Source organism: Talpa occidentalis, unplaced genomic scaffold (genome assembly GCF_014898055.3).
Source record: "Talpa occidentalis isolate TD23 unplaced genomic scaffold, MPIMG_talOcc4v2.1 talOcc4.7, whole genome shotgun sequence".
NCBI classification, from domain to species: Eukaryota; Metazoa; Chordata; class Mammalia; order Eulipotyphla; family Talpidae; genus Talpa; species Talpa occidentalis.
This window is the reverse complement of record NW_023605083.1, coordinates 121,078,667-121,105,455: the sequence shown is the minus strand read 5'-3', so window position 1 is coordinate 121,105,455 and position 26,789 is coordinate 121,078,667. Positions and strand designations below refer to the sequence as shown.

General features: G+C 49.6%; 3 protein-coding genes and 1 pseudogene across 17 annotated transcripts in view; 1 reads left to right on the top strand and 3 right to left on the bottom strand.

Annotated features, from left to right (window-relative positions):
- Window positions 1-2,683: 2,683 nt before the first annotated feature.
- On the bottom strand, window positions 2,684-2,868 carry LOC119233234 (small nucleolar RNA U3; annotated as a pseudogene).
- Window positions 2,869-9,410: 6,542 nt separating this feature from the next.
- CCDC200 (coiled-coil domain containing 200) lies at window positions 9,411-12,798 on the top strand. 8 transcript variants are annotated; one of them, XR_005121760.2, is made up of 5 exons: window positions 9,411-9,586; window positions 11,124-11,388; window positions 11,850-11,895; window positions 12,310-12,436; window positions 12,620-12,798. XR_005121760.2 is itself a non-coding variant. In XM_037491587.2 (4 exons), exons 1-4 carry the CDS (start codon window positions 9,491-9,493, stop codon window positions 12,753-12,755), a joined length of 540 nt encoding a protein of 179 aa, XP_037347484.1. In that variant the 5' UTR covers window positions 9,411-9,490; the 3' UTR covers window positions 12,756-12,798. The 8 variants fall into 8 exon arrangements, 6 of the variants coding, with proteins under 6 accessions (XP_037347484.1, XP_037347483.1, XP_037347485.1 ...); XR_005121759.2 differs by having other exon boundaries at window positions 11,850-11,911; XM_037491587.2 differs by lacking the exon at window positions 12,310-12,436 and having other exon boundaries at window positions 11,853-11,895.
- A 2,272-nt stretch (window positions 12,799-15,070) lies between these two features.
- TMEM106A (transmembrane protein 106A) lies at window positions 15,071-23,832 on the bottom strand. Of its 2 annotated transcripts, XM_037491576.2 has the most exons (9): window positions 23,745-23,832; window positions 23,378-23,487; window positions 22,420-22,625; window positions 20,709-20,772; window positions 18,822-18,975; window positions 17,948-18,088; window positions 17,802-17,845; window positions 16,594-16,647; window positions 15,071-16,274 (listed from the first exon to the last, which is right to left on the bottom strand). In XM_037491576.2, exons 3-9 carry the CDS (start codon window positions 22,604-22,606, stop codon window positions 16,157-16,159), a joined length of 762 nt encoding a protein of 253 aa, XP_037347473.1. In that variant the 5' UTR covers window positions 22,607-22,625; window positions 23,378-23,487; window positions 23,745-23,832; the 3' UTR covers window positions 15,071-16,156. The 2 variants fall into 2 exon arrangements, with proteins under 2 accessions (XP_037347473.1, XP_037347472.1); XM_037491575.2 differs by lacking the exon at window positions 23,378-23,487.
- A 122-nt stretch (window positions 23,833-23,954) lies between these two features.
- Window positions 23,955-26,789, bottom strand: part of NBR1 (NBR1 autophagy cargo receptor) — a 29,255-nt gene continuing 26,420 nt past the window's right edge. For 5 of the 7 annotated variants that reach the window (XM_037491535.2, XM_054688765.1, XM_054688768.1 and 2 more), the window contains one exon: window positions 23,955-25,697. In XM_037491535.2, coding sequence (XP_037347432.1) covers window positions 25,524-25,697 — 174 coding nt within the window. In that variant the 3' untranslated portion in view covers window positions 23,955-25,523. Of the gene's footprint in view, window positions 25,698-26,050; window positions 26,133-26,152; window positions 26,432-26,789 lie in introns of those variants that run through there. The other 2 variants (XM_054688766.1, XM_054688767.1) reach the window with 2 other exon arrangements.

The window sequence follows — 26,789 nt, the reverse complement described above, 5'->3', positions numbered from 1 at the left end:
CTTCCTACTTGCACCTCAACACCCCTAGGGGCGCTGTGCCCTCTTCGCAGACAAGTCTGATTCCATCTTTGCAGCGGCGGAGCCTGTAGTGGGCTGCGGGGAGCGGCAAGGCTCCAGTGTCCTGGCCTCCCAGCGGCCAGGGAGTCATCCGTGCTGTGCTTACCTGACACGGTAGGAAACTTTTCCCTAGAGAAGGAAAACTCAAGGTCATCCAGATATCCGGCAGCCCGAGACTTAGAGCCCAGACTTCCAGTTTGGAGCCTCTCAGACCATGATGGAGACGGGCTCCATCCATTCCCAGGTGGATATTTTGCGCATATTTTAATATCCCCGATGCCAGGTGCAATTTCACTTCCATCCCACTTGGCTTGCTTTCTTGGGAATTCATAAAATAAAGATGCTCCTCGTGATTGAGGACATTTTAAGTTCGTGATACTATTGCTGTTTGGATGAGGTTTTGGCCTCCGTGAGCGGGTCCTTGGGTTCCCTCTCAGAATAGTTTCCGTGGCATGAGTTTGATCCCTGGCCAGGGATCGAACCCACATGGTGCAGCAGACCGCTCCTGTCTCACCGGCTGCTCATCAGCAGTGTATTTCAGTGGATCCACCTGGTCTGCCCCCCCACTCTGTCCACAGCGAATCCTCTCATCCCACCCACCCCCCACCTCTGGCCTACACCCCAACTCTTTTATGCATAAATAAAAATAAATCTTTTTTTTTAAATAAAAGTTTCCACAGAGTTTCCCTTTCAGCAGCACACGGCAAGTTTACCAGGAAGCAAAGACATTTGCACAGACACAGGCAGGCAAAGGTTACCTTTTATTTTATATTTTATATTTTTTTAAGATTTCTTTTTTACTTATTCATACAAGAACTGGGGTACAAGCCAGAGGTGTGGGGGGGTGAGAGGATTCACCAGAGACAGAGTGGGGAGCAGATCAGGAGAATCTACTGAAATACACTGCTGAGGGGAGCAGTAGGTGAGACAGGAGAGGTCTGCTGTGCCATGTGGGTCAGCTCCCTGACCAGGGATTGAACTGGTGCTGTAGTAGCTGCAGATAACTTCATAGTGCTGAGACTTAACCCCTTGCACCACCAGGGAGGCCCAAAGGTTACATTTTCAATGGACAGGTTTATTAGGAAATGGAGAAAGAAAGGTACCTGCATAGTTACAGGCAGGCCAGAGAGGTGCAGTTTTGCCAGTGCAGAAATTGTACGTATTTGCCAGTGTTCTTTGGGGAGGGATTCATTCTTTTGTGAAATTGTTACCTATTGTTAGATTAATCACTTTTAGTGTGTAACTAGGTTGATTTGCAAGGATCAGTGATTCTCTACAATGGCCCTCAATCTTCATATCACCACCTCCAGCCTGCACCTCTGATACTTTCTATACAGTCTACTTGCAATAGCAATTGGCGCCCAAGAATTTTTCATTTCTATAGCTGGTTTAATGACTATGTTAATCATTTCTACCCACACCTCCCATATCTGCTCTTCTGACACCTCCATCCTAAATTTTCTCCTCTTAGCCTCCATCACTATAGCATAAAAATGTGTTGATTGAACCCTGCACAGGACTTGCATTATTTCCCTTAATCACCACACCTTCTCTAAGATGGAGTTATTGTTACCCCTAATTTGAGGGTGAGGAAATTGATCAGAGAGCTAGAGGAACTAGACTACATGTGCACACCTAATGACAAATGAAGCTATTTCATAGGACTGCTACTCACCGTATGTTGTTCCTTCTCCTGGGTCTTGAAGCTTCTTTTTTTTTTTTTTAATTTCTTTAAAAAAAGATTTATTTATTTATTTATTTATACAAGCACTGGGTACAGTCAGAAGCACGGGAGGGTAAGAGAATTCACCAGAGACAGAGCGGGGAACAGAACAGGCAGACTGATGAAATACACTACTGAGGGGAGCAGCAGGCGGCAGGAGAGGTCTGTTGCGCCATGTGGGACCCTCACCAGCGGCTGGGGATTGAACCGGCACTGCAGAGGCTGCAGGCAGCTTCGCAGCCCTGTGCTCAACCGCTGCACCACCAGGGGAAGCCCAAGAAGCTTCATTTTTTAAAAAAAGGATACAAGCAGATGACAGCACAGGATGTTGTTCCCTGAGGTAAAACCCAGACTGCAGGGCTGGAGGTAGGTATAGAGTAGAACTGTATAGAGTTGGAGGGAAGTTGGCCATCAGAGGTGGGTTGGGAGAGGCAGTGTACACAGGGGAGGCTCAGAAAAGATGAGACAGGGGGAGTAGGGGAGGGCTCATTATCATCAGATTTACCCTGAAAAGTCCTTTTCTGGCAGGAGGACTGGCTCAGAGGGTTGGAGACATTTTCCCAAAATCAGCCCAGCTGACCTCCATCCCATGCATCTTCCCACCTGAACCCTGAATTTTTTTGTTTTGCTTATTTTTTTTTTTTTGCATAGAAGAACTGGGGTGTAGGCCAAAGGTGTGGGGTTGAGAGGATTCACAAGAGACAGAGTAGGGAGCAGAACAGGTGGATTGACTGAAATACACTGCTGAGGGACCTTGGGGCGAGAGAAGAGGTCTGCTGCGCCAGGTGGGTCAGCTCCCTGGCTGGGGATGGAACACAGGCCCTGCTAGCGCTGAGACTTAATCCCTCAGCCACAGGGAGGCCCTGTTTTGTTTTTTTTAATGAAGGAAGAACTGCTTCCTTTCCCTCTTATTCTCTCAAAGGTAGAGGAGGATCATCATTGGCACAAGGCAGATGCGAAAGCAAGTCATAGCTCTGGCTCAGGCCCAAGAGACTACTCTGTAGCTTCTTCGTGGTTTCCAGTGTGCTACACATTCAGAGAAACTTCTCCAGTGAGAAACTAGAAATGATCCCTGAAAGCACCTTCTTTTATGTCAGGGTATCATTTAATAAGGTTAAAAATCCCGGACTCCTTGCCCAGCAGGAGGTTTGGGCAGCTTGAATAGATCAAGTGAATTGGTTAAGTTGCTATGGGAATGGGGCCATAAGACTGGTCACCTGTGACCAGGAATGAGGAAGCAGGGCCAGGACACATTCTTGTTAAAGGACAACATCCAAGACCCAACATCCCAGCAAATAACTGGCCCAAACCAACTCTCCCAGTCATGAAAATCCTGCAAAAACAGTTTATAAAAGGGAGCCCAAGTCCTTCATGCAGGCCTCTCCCTTTTGGCACCCTTCTGGCACCCCGCCCTGCCACCCTCCGCCCCACATCCTCCTTTGCAGGGTATTTCAAAAAATCTGCCTTTTCTGTTCTCCACTGTCTCTGGTCTCCTGTGCCTCCGGCCTAACTATGATATTTCTCCCCACTGCATTTTACTGTTCTTCCTAGGGTGGGAGAGTAAAGGGGAAAAGAGAGGAGGTGCAAATAAGAACACTTCCTCCTCTGTCCATTTCATCATAGAGAGAGTAGAATGTCTTTCTCTTCCTCTTACCGAAATATTTTCAGAATTCATTTATAACAACATAAATGTGCTGTGGAGATAAATGCCCAATGACAAACCTCAATTTTATCTTTTTTGTTTTACCATTACAAAAGTTTATTTAACAAAAAAGTTTAGTAAGAAAATATGCATGCTGTTGGTGGGAGGGCAAACTGGCTCAACCACTGTGGAGAGCTGTGTGGAGATTTCTTGACCTACTAAAGGTAGAGTTTCCATATGATCCAGCAATTCCACTCCTAGGTATTTACCCAAAAGACACAGAAACATCAATTCCAAAGAGCACCTGCACCCCTATGTTTATAGCAGCACTGTTTACAATAGCTAAGCTTTGGAAACAACCCAAATGCCCAAAAATAGATGACTGGATCAAGAAGATGTGGTACATATATACCATGGAATATTACTCAGCATTCAAAAAAGATAAACACATGCAATTTGCAGCAACATGGATGGCGCTGGAAGGGATCATGCTCAGTGAAATAAGCCAGAAAGAAAAAGAAAAATACCGGATGGTCTCACTCATAGCAGGAATCTAGAGAACTTAAATAAGGGACCAGGAAAAAGAATAACTATAAGAAAGACTATCAAAATCAACAAACAACTATGAACCAGAGACACTCTGTAGGGGGTGAGGGGCAGGAGAAGGAGGGCTTGGGGTTAAAATAAGGGGGTTGTAATTGTATGGGGAATATAAAAATAAAATTTAAATTTAAAAAAATCTAAAAAAAATTTTTTAAAAATAAAAAATAAGCAGGAAACACTACTCTCCCAGCTGATAGTAATTTTTAAATATACCTATTTACTCCTGATTTTAGCAGTGAGTTGCATGCTTGTCAAAATCTGCTGGATTCGAGCCTCCCTGATGGCGCAGCAGTTGAGCGCTGGGTTGCGAAGCTGCCCGCAGCCTCTGCAGCGCCAGTTCAATCCCCGGCTGCTCCCCGGCCACCTGAGGAGGGTCCCACATGGCGCGCAGACCTCTCCTGCCGCCCGCTGCTCCCCTCAGCAGTGTACTTCGGTCCTTCTGCCTGCTCTGCTCCCTGCTCTGGCTCTGGTGAATTCTCTCACCCTCCCGTGCCTCTGACTGTACCCAGTGCTTGTGTAAATAAATAAATAAACAAAAAAACAAAAGAGTTCTCCTTTAAAAAAAAAAAAATCTGCTGGATTTCTTTTCAAAACATTCATTTGCCAATTGTATTTAATATTGTAACATATAATTTAATTTTCACAAATACTAATAAAAGATGAGTACAAAGAAAAAAAGAAAATGTGCATGACCCAATTTTTTTTTAAAGATTTATTTATTTATGCATACAAGAACTGGGGTGTAGGCCAGAGGTGTGGGGGGAGGTGAGAGGATCCACCAGAGGCAGAGCGGGGATCAGAACAGGCAGACTGACTGAAATACACTGCTGAGGGGAGCAGCGGGCGAGACAGGAGAGGTCTGCTGCACCATGTGGCTAGCTCCCTGGCTAGCTGGGGATCCAATTTGTGTTGCAGAGGCTGCAGCTAGCTTCACAATGCTGTGCTTAACCCCTTGCACCACCTGGGAGGCACAATGGTGTGCTTTCTTTAAATTAAAACCGTTGCTTTAAAACTGAGAATCCTGCCCTGATGATGCTCACGCGGTGCCTGACATCGACATCATCAGATGCACCAGCATCAAGATAACGGAGAAGGGCCTCCCCTGGTGGCTCAGCGTTTGAGCGCTGGGTTGCGAAGCTGCCCGCAGCCTCTGCAGCGCTAGTTCGATCCCCGGCTGCCAGCAAGTGTCCCACATGGTGCGCAGACCTCTCCTGCGGTGCCTGCTGCTCCCCTCAGCAGTGTATTTCGTCACTCTGCCTGTTCTGTTCCCCATTCTGGCGCTGGTGAATTCTCTCACCCTCCCATGCTTCTGACTGTACCCAGTGCTTGTATAAATAAATAAATAAATCTTTAAAAAAAAAAAAAAAAAGATAACAGAGAAGCTGATAACAAGCTCTGGGAGCTGAGTGTGACATATACCAAGAATAACAGCTACATCAGGCTGTTCTAATAAATTGATTCAACTATGACGGGCTATTCTGATGGGCTGTTTGTTTGTGACTGTTTTTGTCTAACTCATAAAAAGGGCAGCTGAGATGAGACAGCAGAATGGTCTTCCTATTCTCTCAGACCAGTGGCCACAGGAGAACAGTCTCTTCAGGGTGCTCTGCCCCCTCTTCTCTCAGATCAATGGCCAGAGATATGAAAAATAAAATGTGTTATAGATTCAATTCCTGTCTCTGATATTGGCTTTTTTTGGTAGGGAGAGGTAGCAGAACCCAGTCCTATTCCCAGTAAGAGAATGAGGGACACCCCAGGACCCCTAAACCTGCTTACACTAAATGGGTTCTGCCATCTGCCACATAAAGACAGAGCATACTCTTAGTGCATAAGATCTTCAATAGAAAAGAACTTAATACAGTTAGTGTGAAATACAAAGAAGAGAAAAAATATAGTTAAAACAGTTTCCCCACGAAATACCCAAAGTTACCCACCCCTTTGTGGGCAAATGCCCAGCCAAACAGGGTTGACCCAAAGCAGGGCCACTAAGACCTGAAAGCTTGCCACAATTCTAAGGCAGAAGGGGCCAGGCAAGTCTGGAAGGAAAAGAGAAAAGTCAAAATACAATTCAAGAGAAAGGCTGCCATTGTCAGCCTCCCCACAGGTCTCTTACTCACATCTCTTTCAAGAGCCTCCTTCGATGTGCCCCAAGTTCCTGGTACAAATCTAAGGCCCAGACGCAAGAGTGGCTGTTGTGCAACCATCCCAGGCCTGGTAGATTCATTGTCAATTCTCCCAGATGAAAAGAGAATTTTGGAGCCCTCAGTATGGTTTTACAGGCCTTTAGAGCTGAATCAGGGGGCAGACCAACCAGCAGGGAGGCAGCAACTGAGCCCACTAGCCTCAGAGTCAGGCCTCCCTGACACCAGCACTGAGGAACCCCTTTTATTCCTCAACTTCTGGCACAGGTGTCTGCATTTACATATGCACATGCCCCACTCTTTGGCTTCCCAGCCCAAATGTCCACAATTCACAAGCTCAGCACCCACACCTCTCTGCCCCAGGTGTCCTCACCATAAGGCAACCTAGGAGGAATGCAAGACTGCAGGAGCCAGCCAAAGAGGTTAGCGACAGAAGCATGGAAAAAGGCCCAATTTTCCCTACAGCGGCTTTTTCACGTGCCTTGCCTCCTTCAGGTCTTCGCTGTGGTCTGTCCCCAGCCCTCCCTCCCAAATCCCTTCCAGCTTCCCCTAAGCTCCACCCTTCTTCTTTAGGCAGGGCAGGGGCCCTAGAGTCTCCCCTTTTGGTAGGAATCACACTGTCACAGAAGGAACTCACATGACAGAGAGGTTCCATGAAGAGCAGGTGCTCTGTACGTAGATGTTTTCCTTGCCATATAGATATTCAGACGGAAAACTGACTTCTGATAATAACCCTAATTTTGGGTAAAGCAGTTAAGGGAGTAGCAATCAAGAGTTTGCACTGGTTGTCCTCTCCCCAGCTGAAAATAATCCACATCAGGTCTTAGGGTGACCTATCCTTCACACCCCTGGCTGTTAGTGTTATAGAGCAGCCCCGAAGCTGTTATAGAGCAGCCCCGATATTGAACGGGTTCCTGGCTGTGGGTCCTCACCAACGCGCTTAAAAGGGACTTATTAATACTCCACTACAGGCACACACAAAAGGTTAATAAAAGGTTTATTTACAAGGGAAAAGGAAATAAGGAAAATGTACAACTCAGGGAGAAAATAGGGAAATAAAGTCCTTAATGCGTCCTAACCGATCAGACGACCTGGAAACCCAAAGGCACTCTCAGAGCTGGCCAGACGCTGCTAGCTGGTGGAGAGCCAAAATGGGGGACCCCCCCCAAAGCCCACGTGTCTGCCTTTTATATCAACCTGGCTGCTTAACCCCACCCTCAGTTCCCAGCTACTTTCCCTTTGGTGGGGATGGGATTTGGAGTTCCCAGTGTCTTTGGCTTTGACCTGGGGTGGGGGTGGGGTCCACAAAGCCTGTATGGAATTAGCTTTAGGACATCCTTTTCCCCCTAACAATTGGAGGAAGAAGGAGCACACCTTTTAACCAAGGAGGAAAGAGCCAGCAAGGCCCACTGCCTCACTGGGCCCTCAGCAGAGCTGGGGCGTCTCTAGTGGCCAGCCATGGCTGCGTGCCCATAGGTAGGACAGCCCTTTCCCAGCACTCCATGGGGGCATTCCAGCAACCTTCCCAGGAGAGGCTACAGATTCCTCAAATTCCTCACTACTGAGTGATCTGTCCAAGTTGCCCCAGATGGTAGGTGACACAGACCAGATGGAACCTGAGGGTGCTCAACTCCACAGCCCAAGCTGACTCACTATACCCACTGCTGAAATGACAGGGGCTCGGGAAACTGTTCTCTGTTTCAGGGCCTGCTCCCTGAACACCCCTGCCTCGCCCACCGCCACCCCAGTGTTTGAGGCGGGGGCTGGGCTTGAGCCTTCTTTTTCCACCTATACCCTCCCTCTGCTTCCAGGCCTGCAGCTGAACTCGGGCTCTGTTGTTTTCAGAAAGGTTGATAATCTGGGGAAAGGTGTGTAGGTGTAGAAGTTAGGTCCACAGCCTGCCCTGTTTCCGCCCCTAAAAGTTTTTCTGGGCTGCAGGAAATGGCCCCCTCCCAGACACTCTACTAACAGGGCCGCAAGCCAGGACGGATAATAACTCTAGCAATCTATAGCTGAACAGTTTCACACTTAATTTTTTTTTTGAAGATTTATTTATTTATGCATAAAGAGCTGGGGTACAGGCCATAGGTATGGGGGGTGAGAGGATTCACCAGAGACAGAGTGGGGAGCAGAACAGGCAGACTGACTGAAACACACTGCCGAGGGGAGCAGTGGGCGAGACAGGAGAGCTCTGCTGTGGTCAGCTCCCTGGCCACAGTGGCTGGTGATAGCTTGATAGTGCTGAGACTTTAACCCCTGCCCCACCGGGGAGGCCCTCCACTGGGGAGGCCCTCCACTTCATCTTGTACAGTTTCTTTTCATTGATCCATCTGGTCCTGGTGTAGCCCAGTGAAGAGGGTAACAAGTAATACCCTTCTCTTTCTACAGGCAGGAAAACTGTTCTGCTCCCCACTCTGTCTCTGGTGAATCCTCTCACCTCCCACACCTCTGGCCTACACCCCAGCCCTTGTATGCACAAAGTAAATCTTTAAAAACAAATAAAATTTAAAACAAAAAACCCAATTGACATATTGGAAAACTTTTAAGTCTGGAATAACCTGGGCATGTGAATTACTTTTTCACTGTACAAAAACATAGAAAGTAAACTATCTCATTAATATTTTCATGTTGACTACTTTTTAGGGTCTGAAATACACTGGGGCTAAACAGGATATTTTTATTCACTGTGCTTTTACTGGTGTGTCCGGTAGCAATTTAAATATCCATGTGTCAAATTATATCCCAGACAAATTAGGTAGGATCTCCAGGGGCAGAAGGTAGACATTAGGCTTGAGCTCAGGATTTGAAATCCCCAGGATCAGGCCACATTCTAGTAAGCCACTTAGCTCGGACCCCTGTCAAAGTTAGCTGATTTTGAATTTTCTTTCTTCTTGATTCAGTACAGGGAGAAGCCAGAGGACTGAGGGAAAGATAACTCCAGAGACCTTTGGGGTGAGGGCCAGAGGCAGATGTTGTAATCCCGGGAAGGTAGGAGAAAGAAACCAGAGAGAAAAGCTAGCCATCCTGTGTTGTCCCTGAAGCCCATTGGGACTCAACCCTTAAGTGGTGCCCTCTCCCTGCTCAACTGCCCCTCTCCCTGGGGAGAAAGGTGCTATTACAGATGCTCCCTCAGAGGCTTGGCAAGAACACCTCCCTCTCCCCAAGGTGGGGGGACCTGCCCAGTTGCCCTGGTAGTGGCTACATTGTGAGGTGGTTCTGGTTTTAGGCAGTAGAGTTGGGGGTGAGAAGAGACAGAGGTGGTGCCTTCAGTGGTGGCCTGCTGGGCTGTGCCTGCCCCTCTGGGAGCCTCCTGCTGTCCCCATCATGGCCAGCGCTTACCACTGGGAGGCCCGGCGCAGGCAGATGGCTTTGGACCGGAGGAAGTGGTTGATGACCCAGCAGAAGCAGCAACAAGAGCAGGTGAGAGGGGCCTGCTTCATCAGGGTCCTTTCAAGGGCAGGAAGGGAAGGGGAGGAGACGCCCAGGCTGCTGTCTGTCATCTGGTGACCATGGCCTTACTGAGGGTAGCAGAACACAGGGCTCTTGGATGATTTCTTGGAGAGACTGTGTATTGGGGGATGACTCAGCTTTGGTTGTTCTAGACTGAGGCCCGGTAAGGAGTGGGGGCCCAGCCTGGGAGGGTTTTTTTTTTTAAAGATTTGTTTATTTATGCATGCAAGAACTGGGGCACAGGCCAGAGGTGGGGGCAGGGTGAGAGGATTCACCAGAGACAGAGTGGGGAGTACAACAAGCCGATGTACTGAAATACACTGCTGAGGGGAGCAGCAGGTGAGATAAGAGAGGTCTGCTGTGCCATGTGGGTCAGCTTCCTGGCTGGGGATCGAACTGGTGCTCCAGTAGCTGCGAGATTACTTCATAGTGCTGAGACTTAACCCCTTGTGCCACCAGGGAGGCCCAGCCTGGGAGGTTTTAAGGCTGTACTGTCCAATAGGGTGACCACCAGCCCGTGTGGTGGTTTCAAGGACTAGTTCTTACTAGTGAGATCAAGGAACTGGATTTAAAATTTTATATACTTGGTTCTTTTAAATAAAAATTTAAAACAAGGCCCTTCCTGGTGGCACAGGGGTTAAAGTATTAGCACTGTGAAACTATCCGCAGTCACTGTGGCATGAGTTTGATTCCCGGCCAGGGAGCTGACCCACATGACCCAGCAGACCTCTCCTGTCTCCCCCGCTGCTCCCCTCAGTAGATCCACCTGTTCTGCTCCCCACTCTGTCTCTGGTGAATCCTCTCACCTCCCACACCTCTGGCCTACACCCCAGCCCTTGTATGCACAAAGTAAATCTTTAAAAACAAATAAAATTTAAAACAAAAAACCCAATTGACATATTGGAAAACTTTTAAGTCTGGAATAACCTGGGCATGTGAATTACTTTTTCACTGTACAAAAACATAGAAAGTAAACTATCTCATTAATATTTTCATGTTGACTACTTTTTAGGGTCTGAAATACACTGGGGCTAAACAGGATATTTTTATTCACTGTACTTTTACTGGTGTGGCCAGTAGCAATTTAAATATCCATGTGTCATGCCTCATAGGTCTACCGGACAGTGAAGTTTCAAAGTGTTGGCAAGAAATGATTCTTTGTCCTCTGGCACTGTAAACTGTCTTCAGTGTGCCACTCCCAAGCTAGGAGGGAAGACTCTGTTACCTGGGCAGGGGCTGTGCCAGACTGTCAGTGAATAGTCCCCAGGTGTGTAGTGGTTGCGGGAGACACAGCCCAGGCTGCATCCAGCCCCAGCCTCTAACCAGGAACAGATCCTCGGACCACCTCTATCTCCTAAGTCAGTGCCTTGTTCCCCAAGGTGTCACTGGCAGGTGGGCGGCTGGGTGGGGAAGGAGCAGGATGCCACTTGCCCAGGGCTTTTTGCCAGGAACAGAAGAAACTCCAAGAGGAGGATGCCAATATGAGAAAAAAGCCCATATGTTTCAGGAGTCACGGCCTCCGTCTGCACAACAGCAACCAACTTCACAGCTACCGGCACGGTCACAGCCCCCAGCACAGTCACAGCCCCCACCACAGCCCACCCAACAAAATGCCCAAGGCCCACTGCCTCAGTATACCTTCAAGCATGTTCTACAGGATTCCCAAAGACAAGGTACCCCACTTGGCTCAGAAGAGACCCAACCAACTGAAGGGCAAGCCAACTACCTTAATGACAGAGTGCAAGAAGCAAGGAGAATCCCTCCAGGACTGGGTAAGCCAGATTTCTGGGGGTGGGAAGCAGTCGAGGAGACAGCAGCTTGCTCCCCCTAAGCCCAGGTCCAGAATCCACAGCTGTCACCCACCCTCTCTGACTCTTGCCAGTACCTCAGCCTTTGCTTGGGGGTCTCTCCCTCTGGGTGGGTTTGTGCTAACCCAGGGCTGCAAAAAAGTCAGTCAGCTCTGCAGAGGGTGACTGAGATGGTGTCACCCTCCAGGGTGAGGGTGAAAGGGTGGGCTCGGAGTTGTAGGCTTATCAATAGATACTTTGCCCCATAGGTCTGGAACAGGGAGTCACAGGGAAGCTTCTTAGTGGAGAATTTTCCAGGTAGGCTCAGTCTGTGCCATTGGCCCAGGAGGGGGCTGCTGCTCGTCCCACAGTCGCAGCACAGAGACCAGCCCAGCGGTGTTTCATCCTAGAAATTGTTGGAGGAGTAACACGTGTTGTTTCCTTAGCAGGTTTCAGGAACACGCACCAGTCTAGCCCAGACAGACATACCAGGTACCCGCGACTCACGGTGAGATGGTGTGGATGGCAGAGACTGCGGCTGTGTCAGAGCACGTGCTAGTGGGGGTGGCGGAGACGCTTCCCGGGCTGGGGTGGGCCGCAGTTCTTTCAGTCACTTCTGGATGGCCCATTCCTTCCTTCCTTGTTCCCCATAACAATGTCTAGGTCAGGCCTGCTCACTAAGCATTAGTGGAAGGGTGCACAATCTTGGAAAGAGGGGTCAGGAGCCAAAGCAGCAAAATAAAGGGGTATTTGAAGTGCCAGTTGGGGTTAAAGCAAATGGACAGGAGGAGAGCAAGACCCGAAGTCAGAGGCTGAAGGTCTCTCAGGCTCGCTGCTCCCCAGTTTATTTTCATCTCTGAGCCTCATCAGCGCCATCAATGAGTGAGACTCCTATCTCCTCAACAGCAATGTCATGAGGACTGAAGGTGGCTGGTGAAAGTCCTGGAAATCACCAAAGCTCAGGCAGCGAGCGCCTGGCTCATGGCAGGCCAGGAAAGCAGGAGGGAGAGTCTGAAAGACACGACACACAACGGTAGGAACTTTGGAGAGGTTTCTGACAGGTGCAAAGGATGAGAGGCCCTAAGTTGGCCCTTAGAGGAGCCCCAGGCCGCTTTCACTTTAATTCCTCTGACCTTGGAGGGTTTAAGACAGTGTTCCCACAGACCGGAAACTGCTGACTAATCTGTTTCTGCCTCTGGTCTCTTCCTTCTCTCAGTCCACGAATTACATACAGCAGTGGTGATGCAGAGAGCCCAAGACCACTGGCAGTCAGCAGAATCCAACACGCCACCACGCCTTCTCCCCACCCAGCAACATCTCCACCCCCAGGCCACTGCTCTGAGCCATTCTAGAAGAGGGTAGTAGGGAATAAAATGATTCCACGTGGAGAGAATGAGAAACTGGTGGGCTTCGTGAACCTGGGATCAGGGGAAGGGGGCAGCAGCACCAGTAAAGGGGATGGAGAGGGTGGGAGAAGAAAGCAGGTGTGTTCATGCTTCCCCAGGCAAAGTCAATGGGAGAAGTTGGCCTTGGGACGCCCCACTCCTGGCGCCCCCAGGTCTGCTGCTCCACTGCTGACCCTTGTTTAGTAATGCTAGGCCCTAGAACTGTTGCTGGACTTAGTCCCTCTCCCCTCCCCAGTGCTTACTGACACAGGTGGGAAGGAGCATCATGCCAGAGGAGGCCTGGTACCTCCCCACATCCATGGCAACAATATTGGCCTGGACCAGAACGGGCACCAGAAAGGGGGGCAGGGTGGAAATAGCTCAGAGGAAAAGGGGGTTATAGCCTCAGGCACAGGGCACCTGACTCCCTGGGAAGGTGCAGACAAGATCAACAGGCCTCTCCTTTCTTGGGTCTCAGCCTCTTCATTGAGCAGAGACCGCCAAGAGGCTCCAAATCCTGCTCACCATTTCCTGACACTGGGGTCCCCCAGGCCGGCCCCTCTTTCACTCTGGACTGCCAAGGGTCTGGTCCTTTCACTATAGCGCACAAGATTTGGCCTTGCTGAGGGAGACCCTCACAGCAGGGGCTTCCTGAGTTGAGCAACTGGTGGAGGTTACTTTTCGGGGGGGCGGGGGAGGTCATAATATTGGAAGGGGTCTTAAGAGATACACAAAGAAGCCAGAAAAGCAGGACAAGAGAGGCCTCCCTGGTGGCACAAGGGGTTAAGACACAACCTATGAAGCTAACCGCAGCCTCTGCAGCACGAGTTTGATCCCCGGCCAGGGAGCTACCCACATGGCTCAGCAGACCTCTCCTGATTCGCCCGGTGCTCCCCTCAGCAGTGTATTTCAGTCAATCTGCCTGTTCTGTTCCCCACTCTGTCTCTAGTGAATCCTCCTACCGCCCCCGCACCTCTGGCCTGCACCCCCATTCTTGTATGCATAAATAAATCTTTAAAAAAAAAGCAGGACAAGGGCCTGGGAAAAATCTTGATGCCCACTTAGACACTAAGAAATAGGCTGTGAGGGTCTCCCTGGTGGTGCAGGGGTTAAAGACTCAGCTATCAATCCCTGGCCCGGGAGCTAACCCACATGGTGCAGCAGACTTCTGTCTCACCCACTGCTTGCCCCAGCAGTGAATTTCAGTAGATCTGCCTATTCAGCTCCCCACTCTGTCTCTGGTGAATCCTCTTACAAACCCCGCCCCCCCCACCTTTGGCCTACATCCCAGTTCTTGTAGGCATAAATAAATCCTTAGGAAAAAATAGACTGTGATCTAGGAAGTGCTGGCCAGCTCCCTCCCCACTCAAAGGAGGCACTTTTTTTTTTTGGTTACACATAGTTTATTGTATACAGGACTTGGGGCCTACACTCAGCAGAAACTCCAGCCTGGCTTCTGTGCTCTTGCCAGTACCTCTTAGTTCCTGTTATCTAGGCATGAATGCCTTCCTGCCTCTCTTTCCCTAGCCAGCTAATCACTGGCTTGTCACCATTTCCACACTCCATCCATCCTCTTCAAATTCAGCTTTCCCTGCCACCTAAGCTCATCTTTGTACCTGACTGATCCAAACCACAGTCACCTTTAATAGGCAAATGTTGTTTCCTGCTTGGCTAAGCAAAATCTCCTCTGCCTGGAGCCCAAAAGGGAAGCTGGGTGTATGTGGGGCTTAGCTTCATCTGGGTGGCAGCAAAGAAGAAAATGTCTAGACCATCACTACTTACATGCTCCTCCCCACTGCCAATGTCCAGAGGCCTCTGATGCAGAGGTGGCCCTGGTGCTAAGTTAGGGATGCAGGAGAGTCCAGTGTTTTGGCTGGATACTGAAGCTTCCTCTTGGCAGGTTTCCATGGCAGACCTGACAATGACCATCACATTCCTAGGGCTGTGGGCTTACCCCAGCCAGATGCCCTTCAAAATGCCTGACTGTCTCTCTTTGAGATGCAGGCCCCCGGTGCCTCCCTCCACTCCCCCACTACTTTGGCTCTTGCTGGGAAGAAAATAATAAAACTATTTTATGGAGAAGACAGGTTCTAGCTGGAGGACATGTCTGTTTTCCTAGGAACCGGGGCAGTCTAATTAGAAAGGATGCAGAGGGCCTCCCTGGTGGCGCAGCGGCTGAGCGCTGGGTTGCGAAGCTGCTCACGGCTTCTGCGGCAGCGGTTCGATCCCCGGCTGCTCCCCGGCCACCAGAGGAGGGTCCCACATGGCGCACAGACCTCTCCTGCCGCCCGCTGCTCCCCTCAGCAGTGTACTTCGTCAGTCTGCCTGTTCTGTTCCCCGCTCTGGCTCTGGTGAATTCTCTCACCCTCCCGCGCTTCTGACTGTACCCAGTGCATGTACAAACAAACAAATAAATAAATAAAAATACATGCCTCTTTAAAAAAAAAAAAAATTTGAAAAAAAAATTTTTTGAAAGAAAGGATGCAGAGCCCAAATGTCTTGGCCAATCCTGCTGATGGGGACAGGCAGGTGACAAGTTCCCAGGAGAGGAGCAGGTACTCACCATCACTTGGTCATACAACTAAGCAGGGAGGAACTGGAGAGCATCTCTGGGACCCCTAAGAGTCCCTAAAGACAGCCCAGCATAGTCCCCATTATTGGGAAAGTGAGCCGTGTTTTAAAAGCCCGTGGTGGCGCAAGGGGTTAAGTCTTAGCACTATCAGGCTATCACCAGCCACTGAGGCATGAGTTCAATCCCTGCCCAGGGAGGTGACCCACATGGCACAGCAGACCTCTCCTGTCTCGCCCGTTGCTCCCTTCAGCAGTGTATTTTAGTAGATCTGCCTGTTCTGCTCCCTACTCTGTCTCTGGTGAATCTTCTCACCCCCAGCCCCACACCTCTGGCCTATACCCCAGCTCTTGTATGTATAAAAAAATAAAATAAATCTTAAAAAAGTCAAAAGTAAGGCTTTTGACTCCAGATTCAGGCAGGAGGAAGGGAGCCCTGGAAGAGCTGGGTGACCAAGGAGCTCAGCAGAGAAAGTTCCAGGTGCTACCTGGGACTCGAGGCAGCTCCCAGTAAATAACAGGCCAGACTTTCTTCACGGCAGACCCAGAGGGAGACCGGATGCAGGCTCCAACAAGAATCAGACCTTTGGGGAACCAGAGGATGTTGAGTGTGTGGGTGCGAGGATGCGTGTGAAGTGAGCTTCTACAGAACAAGCTTCCTGCGCTTAGGAAGTGCGGTGAGGGCGAGATAAAGAAGGTCTTTTCCTTTGGCAAAGTCACTATAATCCTTTCTTGGTCACAAAACGTGGGAGACATGGACCAGGCTGGCAGGTGCCTGGTGTGCGGGGACAGCAGACAGGTCAAAGGTGAGAAGCCAGTGAGTGGGGCAGTGACTTGTTTTCCCTGCAGTCCAAATATTCACTACTCTGGAAGGTCTTCTGCTCTGACTCGTGCAGGTAGGAGTAGGTCAGGGTGCCCCTGGAGAGGAAGCAGTCTTGGTTGCTGTGTCCGGAAGAGGAAGCTCTGCTATCTGAGAAGAGCTGACCCCCTCCCACCTCCCTTTATTCTGCCTCCCACTGTGTCAAGGCACCGGGGACAGCCACCCACCTGTGTCCCAGACGCTATGACTGTCATATCAATAGCTTATAAGCAAGGTGGGACCTAGAGAAGGGGCTGCACCTGCTATTCCTAAGAGCCCACAGAGATTCCTGGGCTCAGCCTAGATGACTCTCATCCCATGAGGTACAGCCAATGTGAGACTAGGGAGGGGATTTAAGGGCTATGAACCCCTACTTACTGGATTTGTAAAAGCACATGGTGGACTTTGATCTTCAGCGACTTACAGATTTTACTGAGAGAGAGAGAAAAAACATTTCACACCAGATAGCCCATTAGAAGTCTTTGGGGAGGGCCTCCCCGGTGGCGCAGCGGTTGAGCGCTGGGTTGCGAAGCTGCCCGCAGCCTCTGCGGCGCCGGTTCGATTCCCGGCTGCTCCCCGGCCACCGGAGGAGGGTCCCACATGGTGCGCAGACCTCTCCTGCCGCCCGCTGCTCCCCTCAGCAGTGTACTTCGGTCCTTCTGCCTGCTCTGCTCCCTGCTCTGGCTCTGGTGAATTCTCTCACCCTCCCGCGCTTCTGACTGTACCCAGTGCATGTATAAACGAAACAAACGAACAAATAAATAAATAAAAAAAAACATGAAAAAAAAAAAAAAAAAGAAGTCTTTGGGGAGATGGGCCTCCCCAGTGGCGCAGCGGTTGAGCGCTGGGTTGCGAAGCTGCCCGTGGCCTCTGCAGCGCCGGTTCGATCCCCGGCTGCTCCCCGGCCGATCCCCGGCTGCTCCCCGGCCGCCGGAGGAGGGTCCCACATGGCGCGCGGACCTCTCCTGCCGCCCGCTGCTCCCCTCAGCAGTGTGCTTCGGTCCTTCTGCCTGCTCTGCTCCCCGCTCTGGCTCTGGTGAATTCTCTCACCCTCCCGCGCTTCTGACTGTACCCAGTGCTTGTATAAATAAATAAATAAATAAATAAAAAAAAAAAAAAAAAAAAGAAGTCTTTGGGGAGATAGTAGATCCCAGCCCCCTTGCCTCTGGGCTCCTTTACATCCAGGGCCCCCACATGCCACTCCCACCCTTTCCCTCTCCCTCTAAGGTAAGCATGCCACCCTTGTGCAATATCACTCCTCTACCCTTACCCCTCTCTGGCCTGGCACAGACACAGTGGAGCACAGGTGAAAACAAGACATTGTTCCTCAGAGATTCTGGCTAAAGAGTCGAAGGTCACATATTGTTAGGATTGACCGAATACCAGCTGTTTTTCATTCTAATCTAGGTCCAGACAGGCGGAGTCTGGGGACCCTGAACCCTTGCACAATGCAGTCTTGGTGCTGGTAGTGCTGGCCAAATACTGACTGCAGGGTTCACTAAGCAATCAGGCAATCTGCTGGAGATTAAAACCAGTCTTCCAACCCAGGAAAGAGGCTCAGGGAGAAGAGATCAAGGGGTACTCACTACATGCTTTCATCCTGGATCGTGTTGGGTACTGCATAAAGCATCTGTCAACCAAACAGGCAGGGGGTAAGCCCTGACCCCCGCTGCCCTCTAACCCCACCAAACATATCGCACACCTGTGGGCAGGGCAGGCCAGGGAGAGTCACCTGTTCACTGGTCAAAGGGCTGATGTGTAGGAGGCTGCTCTTGGAGAGCTGCCCCACCACGTGGGACAGGTGCAGGGCCTCAAGGGTCAGGTTGGTCACGGTGATGGGGTAGTAGTTGTTATTGGAGATGTTCAAGATACTCTAGAGATGAGGACAAGAGAAGGAAGGGATGAGGGTGGCCATTCTTAGAAAGGACTCTAACAGGGCCTCCCTGGTGATACAGGGATTAAAGTCTCAGCGCTATCAAGCTATCACCAGCCACTGTGGCCTGAGTTCAATCCCCAGCCAGAGAGCTGACCCACATGGCACAGCAGACCTCTCCTGTCTTGGCTGCTGCTGCTCCCCTCAGCAGTGTATTTCAGTGGATTCACCTGCTCTGCTCCCCTGTCTCTAGTGAATCCTCTCAACTCCGCACCTCTGGCCTACCCCCCAGTTCTTGTATGCATAAATAAAATAAATATAAAAAAAAGAAAAAAGGAGTCCAACAGTGACAACCCCCTCCCTCAGCCCCCCAGTCTAACAGCTCTAAGTCCAATACGGGCCAGTGTCAGGAGCCCTTCAGAGGGTTAGCAGTGAGGGTCACCCTTATTAAGACAACAAGCTGGCTCAGAGCTAGTCTGAGTGCATGGTTTCTCTCTGTTGAATCCTGCTCCCCACATCCTCTGATTTTCCTCTATGGTTCTAATTCTGACCCCTGTCTTACACAATCTGTCATGGGCCTCAGGGTTGCCCTTCTCCCCCACCCCACCAGGTTTCTGACACCCTCTGGGTGTCATAAGATCCCTGGCTACCCATCCCATGGTTGCAACACTGGATAAAGGCTATCAAGGAGTGTGGCTGAAGATGGGACTCAGGCCTAGTAGCACCCACCCACCGTTACATTGAGGTAGATATTAGCCTCGTCAAAGGCCACTGTGGAGGAGTTGACGCCTGCAGGGTGCACAGTGATGGACCGAGGAAACAGGAAAAAGCCGAGGAGGGAGGTGGTCACCAGGCAGATAAGTACTGCTAGGAACACGGAGAGCTTCCTGTGGAAAAGGACCCAGGCAACAGGAGTAAGTCTGAAGATGAAGGAAACTTGAAGGGGTGTGTGTGTGTTCACACACTCCTCTCCAAACATAAGGCTCTTCTGCACCCACCTTGCAACTGAGTGTCTGGCTCCCCACATGTGGAGGGCCACCCCGGGCTCAGATGTGGCCCAGAGCTGATAGGAGCGCAGAACTGGGAGGCAGTTAGACTTGCTTCCATTCCCAATTCTCTGTTCCGCTGACCCAGGATCTCTGAGCAACCCCACTTCACTTCTCTAAACTTCAGTTTCCTTGTCTGTGAAATGGAGATAAACTATATCCATCTCACAGCATTTGTTATAGGCTAACACACTAATCTTAGGTCTTGGCACATAGCAAAAGTTCAATAAATGCTGGCTGTTATCACTGGAAGAGAAGAAATCCACAAGAATTGAGAGCTATGAACTTTGATATTCAGAACAGGACATCACCCGTTCATCTAATTCAAAACTGAAATACGCATTAATGAGACAGCACCTTGTTAGCATCTTATGAGGAGCACTGCCAAATTCAGGTTCTTGTATAGTGGTAGTTGCGGGGGGACTGGTGGTGGCCTCCAGAACAAAGCTGAGGGCGTTGGAAAGGGTGAGCAATTCATGTCAAGTGGACCCAAATGACAAATAGGGTCACCTCCTCCACAACGCCCTCAGCCCCAGTGAAACTCAGGACTGCCTCTAGTTTGGAAGTGTCTCAGAACAGGGAGTGGCTTTTTTCCCTTCTCTCCCCAGAAGAGAACAAGCAGGTCTGAACTGCCACAGCAAGGGAAGCTCTCTTAGGAAAAATAACTTCCCTGAATCAATTGCATCCAGGGCTATCCTCCCAGAAGGCCTTGTAGAGTCAAGAGGTCCTCTGTTTTTAAAAGGGAGTCATGGGCCTCCCTTCATGGTGCAGGTAGTTGAGCACAGTGCTGTGAAGCCGTCTGCAGTCTCTGCAGTGCCGGTTCAATCCCGGTCTGCCAGCAAGAATCCCACATGGCGTGGCAGACCTCTCCTGTCTTGCCCGCTGCTCCCCTCAGCAGTGTGTTTCGGTCAGTCTGCCTGTTCTGTTCCCTGCTCTGTCTCTGGTGAATCCTCTCACCTTCCTGCGCATCTGGCCTGTATCCTGGTTTTTTTTTTTTTTTTTTTTAAAGATTTATTTATTTATACAAGCACCGGATACAGTCAGAAGCACAGGAGGGTGAGAGAATTCACCAGAGCCAGAGCAGGGAACAGAACAGGCAGACTGACGAAATACACTGCTGAGGGGAGCAGCAGGCGCAGCAGGAGAGGTCTGTCATGCCATGTGGGACCCTCGCCAGCGGCCGGGGATGGAACCGGTGCTGCAGAGGCTGTGGGCAGCTTTGCAGCCCAGTGCTCAACTGTTGCGTCACCAGGGGAGGCACTGTACCCTGGTTCTTGTATGCGTGAATAAATAAATCTTTAAAAAAAAAAAGGGAGTCATGCTTCTTAGAAGCAGTGATGTGTGGGGAAGGGTGCCAGGGGCCTCAGGTGGTATTTGCTGTGCCCCAGGCTGCTTAAACCAGGAGAGTCTTTGGAAACAGGAAGCTAGCACATTTGAGCACACTGAGGCTCAGGCTGCTGAGGGGAGACCAGTAGAGAAAAATGGGGGTAGGTGGGTTGCGGAATGGGGAAGACAAAGAGGAACAGCTCTCAAGGGTGACAGCCTGCACAGCTGGAGCAGGAAGAGGAGCTTACGTGTGCCTGGGCTTCAGCCTCTGGTCCCCATAGGGAATGAGGAACACCAGCTGCTTCTCTAGCTCTGTAGAAAGAAAGTGGGTAAGAGCAAGGGCCAAGACATATCCATGACACACATTTCCCACCACCCAGAATCACCCCTCCCCTCCACAGAGTGGGGACACAGCAGGACTGGAGCACAGGGCTGTGCTACTGAAGTTGGCAGTTCAGCTTTGCCATTTCTAGAGTGGAAATGAGATTTTCATTGATAGTTGTGAAAATCAGGCCTCCCTGGTGGCACAAGGGGTAAAGATGCAACCTATGAAGATGTCCACAGCCTCTGCAGCGCGAGTTCAATTCCCCAGCTGGCCAGGGAACAACTTACATGGCGCAGCAGACCTCTCCTAACTCACCCGCTGCTCCCCTCAGCAGTGTACTTCAGTCAATCTGCCGGTTCTGTTCCCCACTCTGTCTCTGATGAATCCTCTCACCCCTCACACTTCTGGTCTGTACCCCAGCTCTTGTATGCATAAATAAACAAATCTTTATAAAAAAATAGTTGTGAAAATCTCTGCAAGTCATCTCTGCAAGATGCCCAGTTTTTTTTGAGAGGTCATTTGTAACTTTCCAAATTTTTTTTTATATCTGAAAGGGCAGGTTTGGGCCTCCCTGGTGGCGCAGCTGGTTGAGCGCCGCACTGTGAAGCTGTCCCTGCAGCGTAGTTCGGTAGTCTCTGCAGCGTGGGTTCGATTCCCGGCTGGCCAGGGAGAAACCCACATGGCGTGGCAGACCTCTCCGGTCTCGCCCACTGCTCCCCTCAGCAGTGTATTTCGGTCACTCTGCCTGTTCTGTTCCCCGCTCTGTCTCTGGTGGATCCTCTCACCCTCCCGCACTTCTGACCTATACTCCAGTTCTTGCATAAATAAATAAATCTTTTGAAAAAAAAGGGCAGGTTTATTATAAAAAAGGGAGAGAAGAATAAAGGACACTTGCATAGTCACAAGCTGGCAGAAAGAGCTGCCCCCAAAAGGGATGTTTGCTAAAAGAGAGGCCTGCATGGTCACAGGTGGGCAGCCTTGGGAGGAATCTGCCTCTGCCCCTTTGCAAAGGGAGGTCAGTGAAGCACTTGCATAGTCACAGGGGCAGGAGAGCTGCTGCAAGGGAAGATGGGGAAGAGAAACACCTACATAGGCACAGGCAGGCAGAAGGGCTGGGCCAACTTCCTGAATCTTTTTTTTAAAAAAAGATTTATTTATTTATGCATGCAAGAGCTGGGGTATAGGCCAGAGGTGCGAGGGTGTTTGTGTATGTGTGATTCACCAGAGTGGGGAGCAGACCAGGCAGATCTACTGAAATACACTGCTGAGGGGAGCAGCAGGGGAGACAGGAGAGGTCTGCCACACCATGTGGGTCAGCTCCCTGGCCAGGGACTGAATTCCTGCTGCAGTGGCTATGGATTGCTTCCTAGTGCTGAGATTTAACCCCTTGCACCACCAGGGAGGCCCAACTTCCTCAATCTTGAGGTGGTGTTGCCAAGGGAACAGAGTAGCTGGAAAGCCCCTGGGGTAGTAGGGGTTCTCCTAAGCAAGCCTGGGGAGACTTAGCATGGCCTTGGCCTGCCTGAAACTGGAAGACCCAGCTCCATTCAAGGAGACGCAGAGGGGCCTGGTCAGCAGATTATCAAGAGCTTTTCCTGGATTCCAGGTTATTTCCAGAATCTTTGATCACTCACCTTGAGGGATCTTCCCAGTTCCCTGGCATGTGGGACAAGTCACAAAGCTGGCATTAGTAGCCCCTTCACAAGGCACACAGGAACAAGAGGACTTCCTACTACTGATGCTGTGGTAGTTGGCAACCTTGCGGTGAATGGCTGGACCAGGGGGCAGGATCAACTTGTTCTCAACTTCCCCAGAGCCCATTGTTCAGAGGGGTTTTTCACTAATGAGAAAAGAACAAAAAGTTCCATGGTTTTATGTTTTTAAGATTGGCAAGGAGCTCCATCACAACTGCCACAAGCTCAAACCTCAGGAAGCTGGGGTAGGGAAGAGCGAAGTCACAGGACTCTTCAGAGCAGAAAGTTCCTTGCACTTTAATGCCTTTCGTTATCTTGGGACAGCCCAACCTGCCTACAAGAGGGGAAACAGCAAAACAATCCATTCCACTTTGAGGAACTTCCAGAAGCGAATGGCAGAGCACATATTTTTTTTCCGGGAAAGTTGCTGAATTGTCATTCAGGAACTTGAGGAAATTGAATGGTGGTGGTGGGGAGGGGAAGAGTCCCAAGTCCTTTATCCTCAGTCACGAGATGACCTTGGAGGTCTCCAGAGCTCCTGCGTGTAAATGACTGAGGTCTCCCAGCCTGGCTGTGAAAGGAAAGCTTCCATCCCCCAGCTGGGGAAGGTGCTGGTTTAAGAGGATGGTGGTGATTCTTTGAAACAAGAGAAAGAGGCTAGCCCGGTACAGGTGTGGCCAAGTACCCTAAACTAGTCCTGAAAGGGAAGTGTGAACCTCTTCCTTACTGCTTTGAGGGGTGGAGGGTAGTAAAGGAATGTTTGGGGAGGTGTGGCAATGTTACGGTCTGTTCTTCATTAGGAAAGATGGAGGCTAAAAATCCAGATTCTCTCCAAAAGAGTGAACGCAGAATGAGGTGGGCAAGGTGAGCGGTACTCTCACCTCCCTGGGAGCCTCACCTGTTTAAAGTCTGGGATCCGAGGCTCCTCTCAGCTGCAAAAGGCGGCGGTTTCCTGCAGCAGTAGGGGCTGCTCTGGCAACCCGCCCCTTCAGCAGAGCCCTGTAGGAGCTAATGCACCGCATAGCAGGGAGCGGAGAGCAGGGAACCCTGGGTGCCAAGTAGTTTCGCATCCCAATCCCCGGCTCCACTAAGGGTCAGGAGATAGGCGCGGACTGAGAGGCTGGATTGAAGATTTCAAGTCCCACCAGACACCCCCAGAGGCCGTTAGTCGAATTTAGTACCCGCGAGTGCCTGTGAGCCGCGCTAGAAGGAACAAGTGCTTTCCAAAGGGAAAGAGGGAGATGAGAGTCCGGGGAATGTCTTACCTGGGTGATCGCAGCGACAAAAACGGTTGCAGAAGAGATAGGAAGCGCGGGAGCCGGGGGCCGGCCCCAAGCTTTGACGCCGGGCCCCTCGAAGCCCCGGCCCCGCCCCTTCCCGGGGCCCGCCCCGGCCCCGCCCCTTCCCGGGGCCCGCACCCTCCCGACACAGGCCGGAGTCGACGCTGCTTCCGCAAGGACCAAGCTGTCCAGGTAGGAGTTTCAAAGAACCTTTATTTCACCATTCTTTAAGTGGTTATGTACAAGGGCACGGGACCAACGACCGGACCCAAAGGATCTTCCTTGGACCCCTACAATACAACTCAGACAGGTCCCACTGGAAATCAACCCAATTAATTACACACACCCTGCTGCTCAGCCTCTACCCAGAAGCCCAGACAAAAACCTTTTAAATAATGAACAGCCTGGTTGGCTTGCTGTCTGAATCCTGGCTTACTTAATAGTATTCAAGCGTTATACTGTAAATAAACATCATTATGGCTAATGATTAATTAAAATCACCATTTATTATAAATACCAACCAGGTTAAATAGTACTAATTTACTATTCTTTCCCCTTTGGGCTGGGGGTCAAATTCTTGTTTTTCTGGAAGTCATTTTCATGAATACAATCTTGAGCGTATTTTATTACCTCTTCCTTATCAGTTGTACCCAAGACTCCCTTCAAGAAACCCAATGCAGCCCTGACCCTCTGGAAGCAAGCTTTTTCCCACTCATTCACTTCTTGTAACCTATTCAGGTTTGGCTAAACACTAGCCTCTTCTCCCTGTTCTGAGCTCTGTGGTGCTCCAGACCTCTGAACAAATTTCAAACATTCAAGAAGTCATCAGAATTTCTTATGCCTGACACACACTCATTTGCCCACCCTCAAACTACTGAGATTAAGGTAAGAGCCTGCCTTTCACTTTCACTTGTTTCTGTTCCTCCCACTCTACTGTAAATAAGACCTGCCCTTAACATTAACAAAAAAAAAGTAACTGTTAAATATCCTTTTCTCTTAAATAAAGGATTTTCTTTCCTTTTCTATAGGATTAACAAAATATTTCATACTACCTACTTAGATTTCTCCCCCTTAAATAAAAGAAAAATATGCAAAATGACACTGGACACTGCTCAGTAAGTGCCGGTGGGCACATTTCCCAGCCTCCCTTCATTGAAGTGCAGAGACCCAGAAAGTGGATGTTCTTAAATACATCAGTGGGATTCTCAGAAAACTATGGTGGGGATTACTAAGTCTTGCAGGACTTTCTCCTTGGAAAGGAAGAGTAGCTCAATCCTCTCACGCTCTGGGTGTCACTTCAATACCAGCCAGTATGAGGCTTAGTGGATAGGTTACAGAAATGAGAATTACTTTTAAAAATGACACCTAAGGTTAATTTCTTTTAAAAACTGACAATTAACAGATATCCCCATAAAAACATCCACATTAATCAAAGAAAAATACTCAATTTCAATACAAGCAGAAAGAAAAACGGTTCTACAGTTCAAGTTATACTCTTCAATGCACTAAAACGGAGAAAAATTTTATCCAAATCAATGGAAAAACTTCCTACTATTCATCCAATGTCTAAAGTGAAAATTTAAGTTCTGGTCTTTGATTTGCTCCAAAAACACTGATGCAGGCATTGTCTTGATAATTCAATGATGGGCTCTATATAGATTCATCAGGTTAAAAAATAATCAAGGGCTTCTACCCCACACCCCACCGACAGAATAAAGATCATCTGTGAGCAGCAGGCAAAGTTATTTAATACAAGGTCACTCCTCAGTAGCGGTGGCTGTACCAGTCGTTGTTGCTGATGTGGAGGAGCTCTGTCACCACGTGAATGATGTTGTAATTGTGCTTCTTCAGCAGTCTCAGGTTCAGCTGCCTATCACAAAACCCCATTTCAAAGAGATGGGCCATCAAGGCTGCTGTCTTTTCTTCAGAAACTATTGGCTGTTGAGAGTCAAGAAGCACAGAACATTTTCTGTACATATATAAATACACACACACACATATATATATATATTTTTTAACATTTATTTATGAGTAGAACTGGGGTGTAGGCCACAGGTACCTGCAGGGGGTGAGAGGATTCACCAGAGACAGAGTGGGGAGCCAAACAGGCAGATCTACTGAAATACTCTGGTGAGGGGAGCAGCGGGCGAGACAGGTCTGCTGCCCCATATGTGGGTTAGCTCCCTGGCTGGGGATCCACTCAAGCCATAGAGGTGATAATGCTGAGACATAACCCCTAGGCCACCAGGGAGGCTCTGTATAATTTTTAATTATAGTTAAACTATACTCACAACACTAGACAATTAGATGCATGGGTGTGGCACCCCTGCCCCCTGGTTCTGAGGTTTCTTCTGAGGGGGTAAGAAAGACTGCCTTTTTTAAAAAAAAAAAAAAAAAGATTTAGTTATACAAGAATTGGGGTACAGGCCAGAGGCATGGGAGGGTGAGAGAATTCACCAGAGACAGAGTGGGGAGCAGAACAGGCAGACGGACCGAAAACACTGCTGAGGGGAACTGCAGGCAAGACAGGAGAGGTCTGCCGCACCATGTGGGTATCTCCCTGGCTGGCCGAGAATCAAATCCATGCTGCACAGGCTGCAGACAGCTTCACAGCGCTGTGCTCAACCCGCTGCACCACCGGGGAGGCCTGTAAAGCCCTGCTTTGAATTAGGCTGTTTGTACCAGAAAGAGAAGAGAAATTAAATTCTGAGCAGTCTTCTGGGCTTTTTTTTTTTTTTTAAGATACGATCCAGGTAAGAGCTAAATTCATTTACTTCCCCTTTAGGGCCAAGTCCTGTGGTGGATGCCTACCTTCTTAAATCCTCCTCACACTTAGAATACCCCAACTCTTACAATATACTTACCAACTGTGTTGACGTCAATACCCTTATTTATGAAAACAGAGATACAGAATGCCAATTTGGCAGAGTGGTTGATTATGATGAGAAAGTACATAAATGTACTGAGCAGTCTCTGGCACTTCCCTCCATGCTCAACTCTATTGTTCTTTTCTTTCTTTTTCATATAAAT

Excerpts from the sequence above, each read along its gene's own strand:
- CCDC200 (XM_037491583.2), top strand. The coding sequence starts at position 9,491 with ATGGCCAGCGCTTACCACTGGGAGGCCCGGCGCAGGCAGATGGCTTTG. Across the intron at positions 9,587-11,109 it reads AGAAGCAGCAACAAGAGCAG|CCCATATGTTTCAGGAGTCA; the intron begins GTGAGAGGGGCC and ends ATGAGAAAAAAG. Across the intron at positions 11,389-11,849 it reads GAGAATCCCTCCAGGACTGG|CAGGTTTCAGGAACACGCAC; the intron begins GTAAGCCAGATT and ends TTGTTTCCTTAG.
- TMEM106A (XM_037491576.2), bottom strand. The coding sequence starts at position 22,606 with ATGGGCTCTGGGGAAGTTGAGAACAAGTTGATCCTGCCCCCTGGTCCA. Across the intron at positions 16,648-17,801 it reads ATCCAGGATGAAAGCATGTA|TAAAATCTGTAAGTCGCTGA; the intron begins GTGAGTACCCCT and ends TCTCTCTCTCAG. Across the intron at positions 16,275-16,593 it reads CATGTGCTTTTACAAATCCA|GGGCACCCTGACCTACTCCT; the intron begins GTAAGTAGGGGT and ends CTTCCTCTCCAG.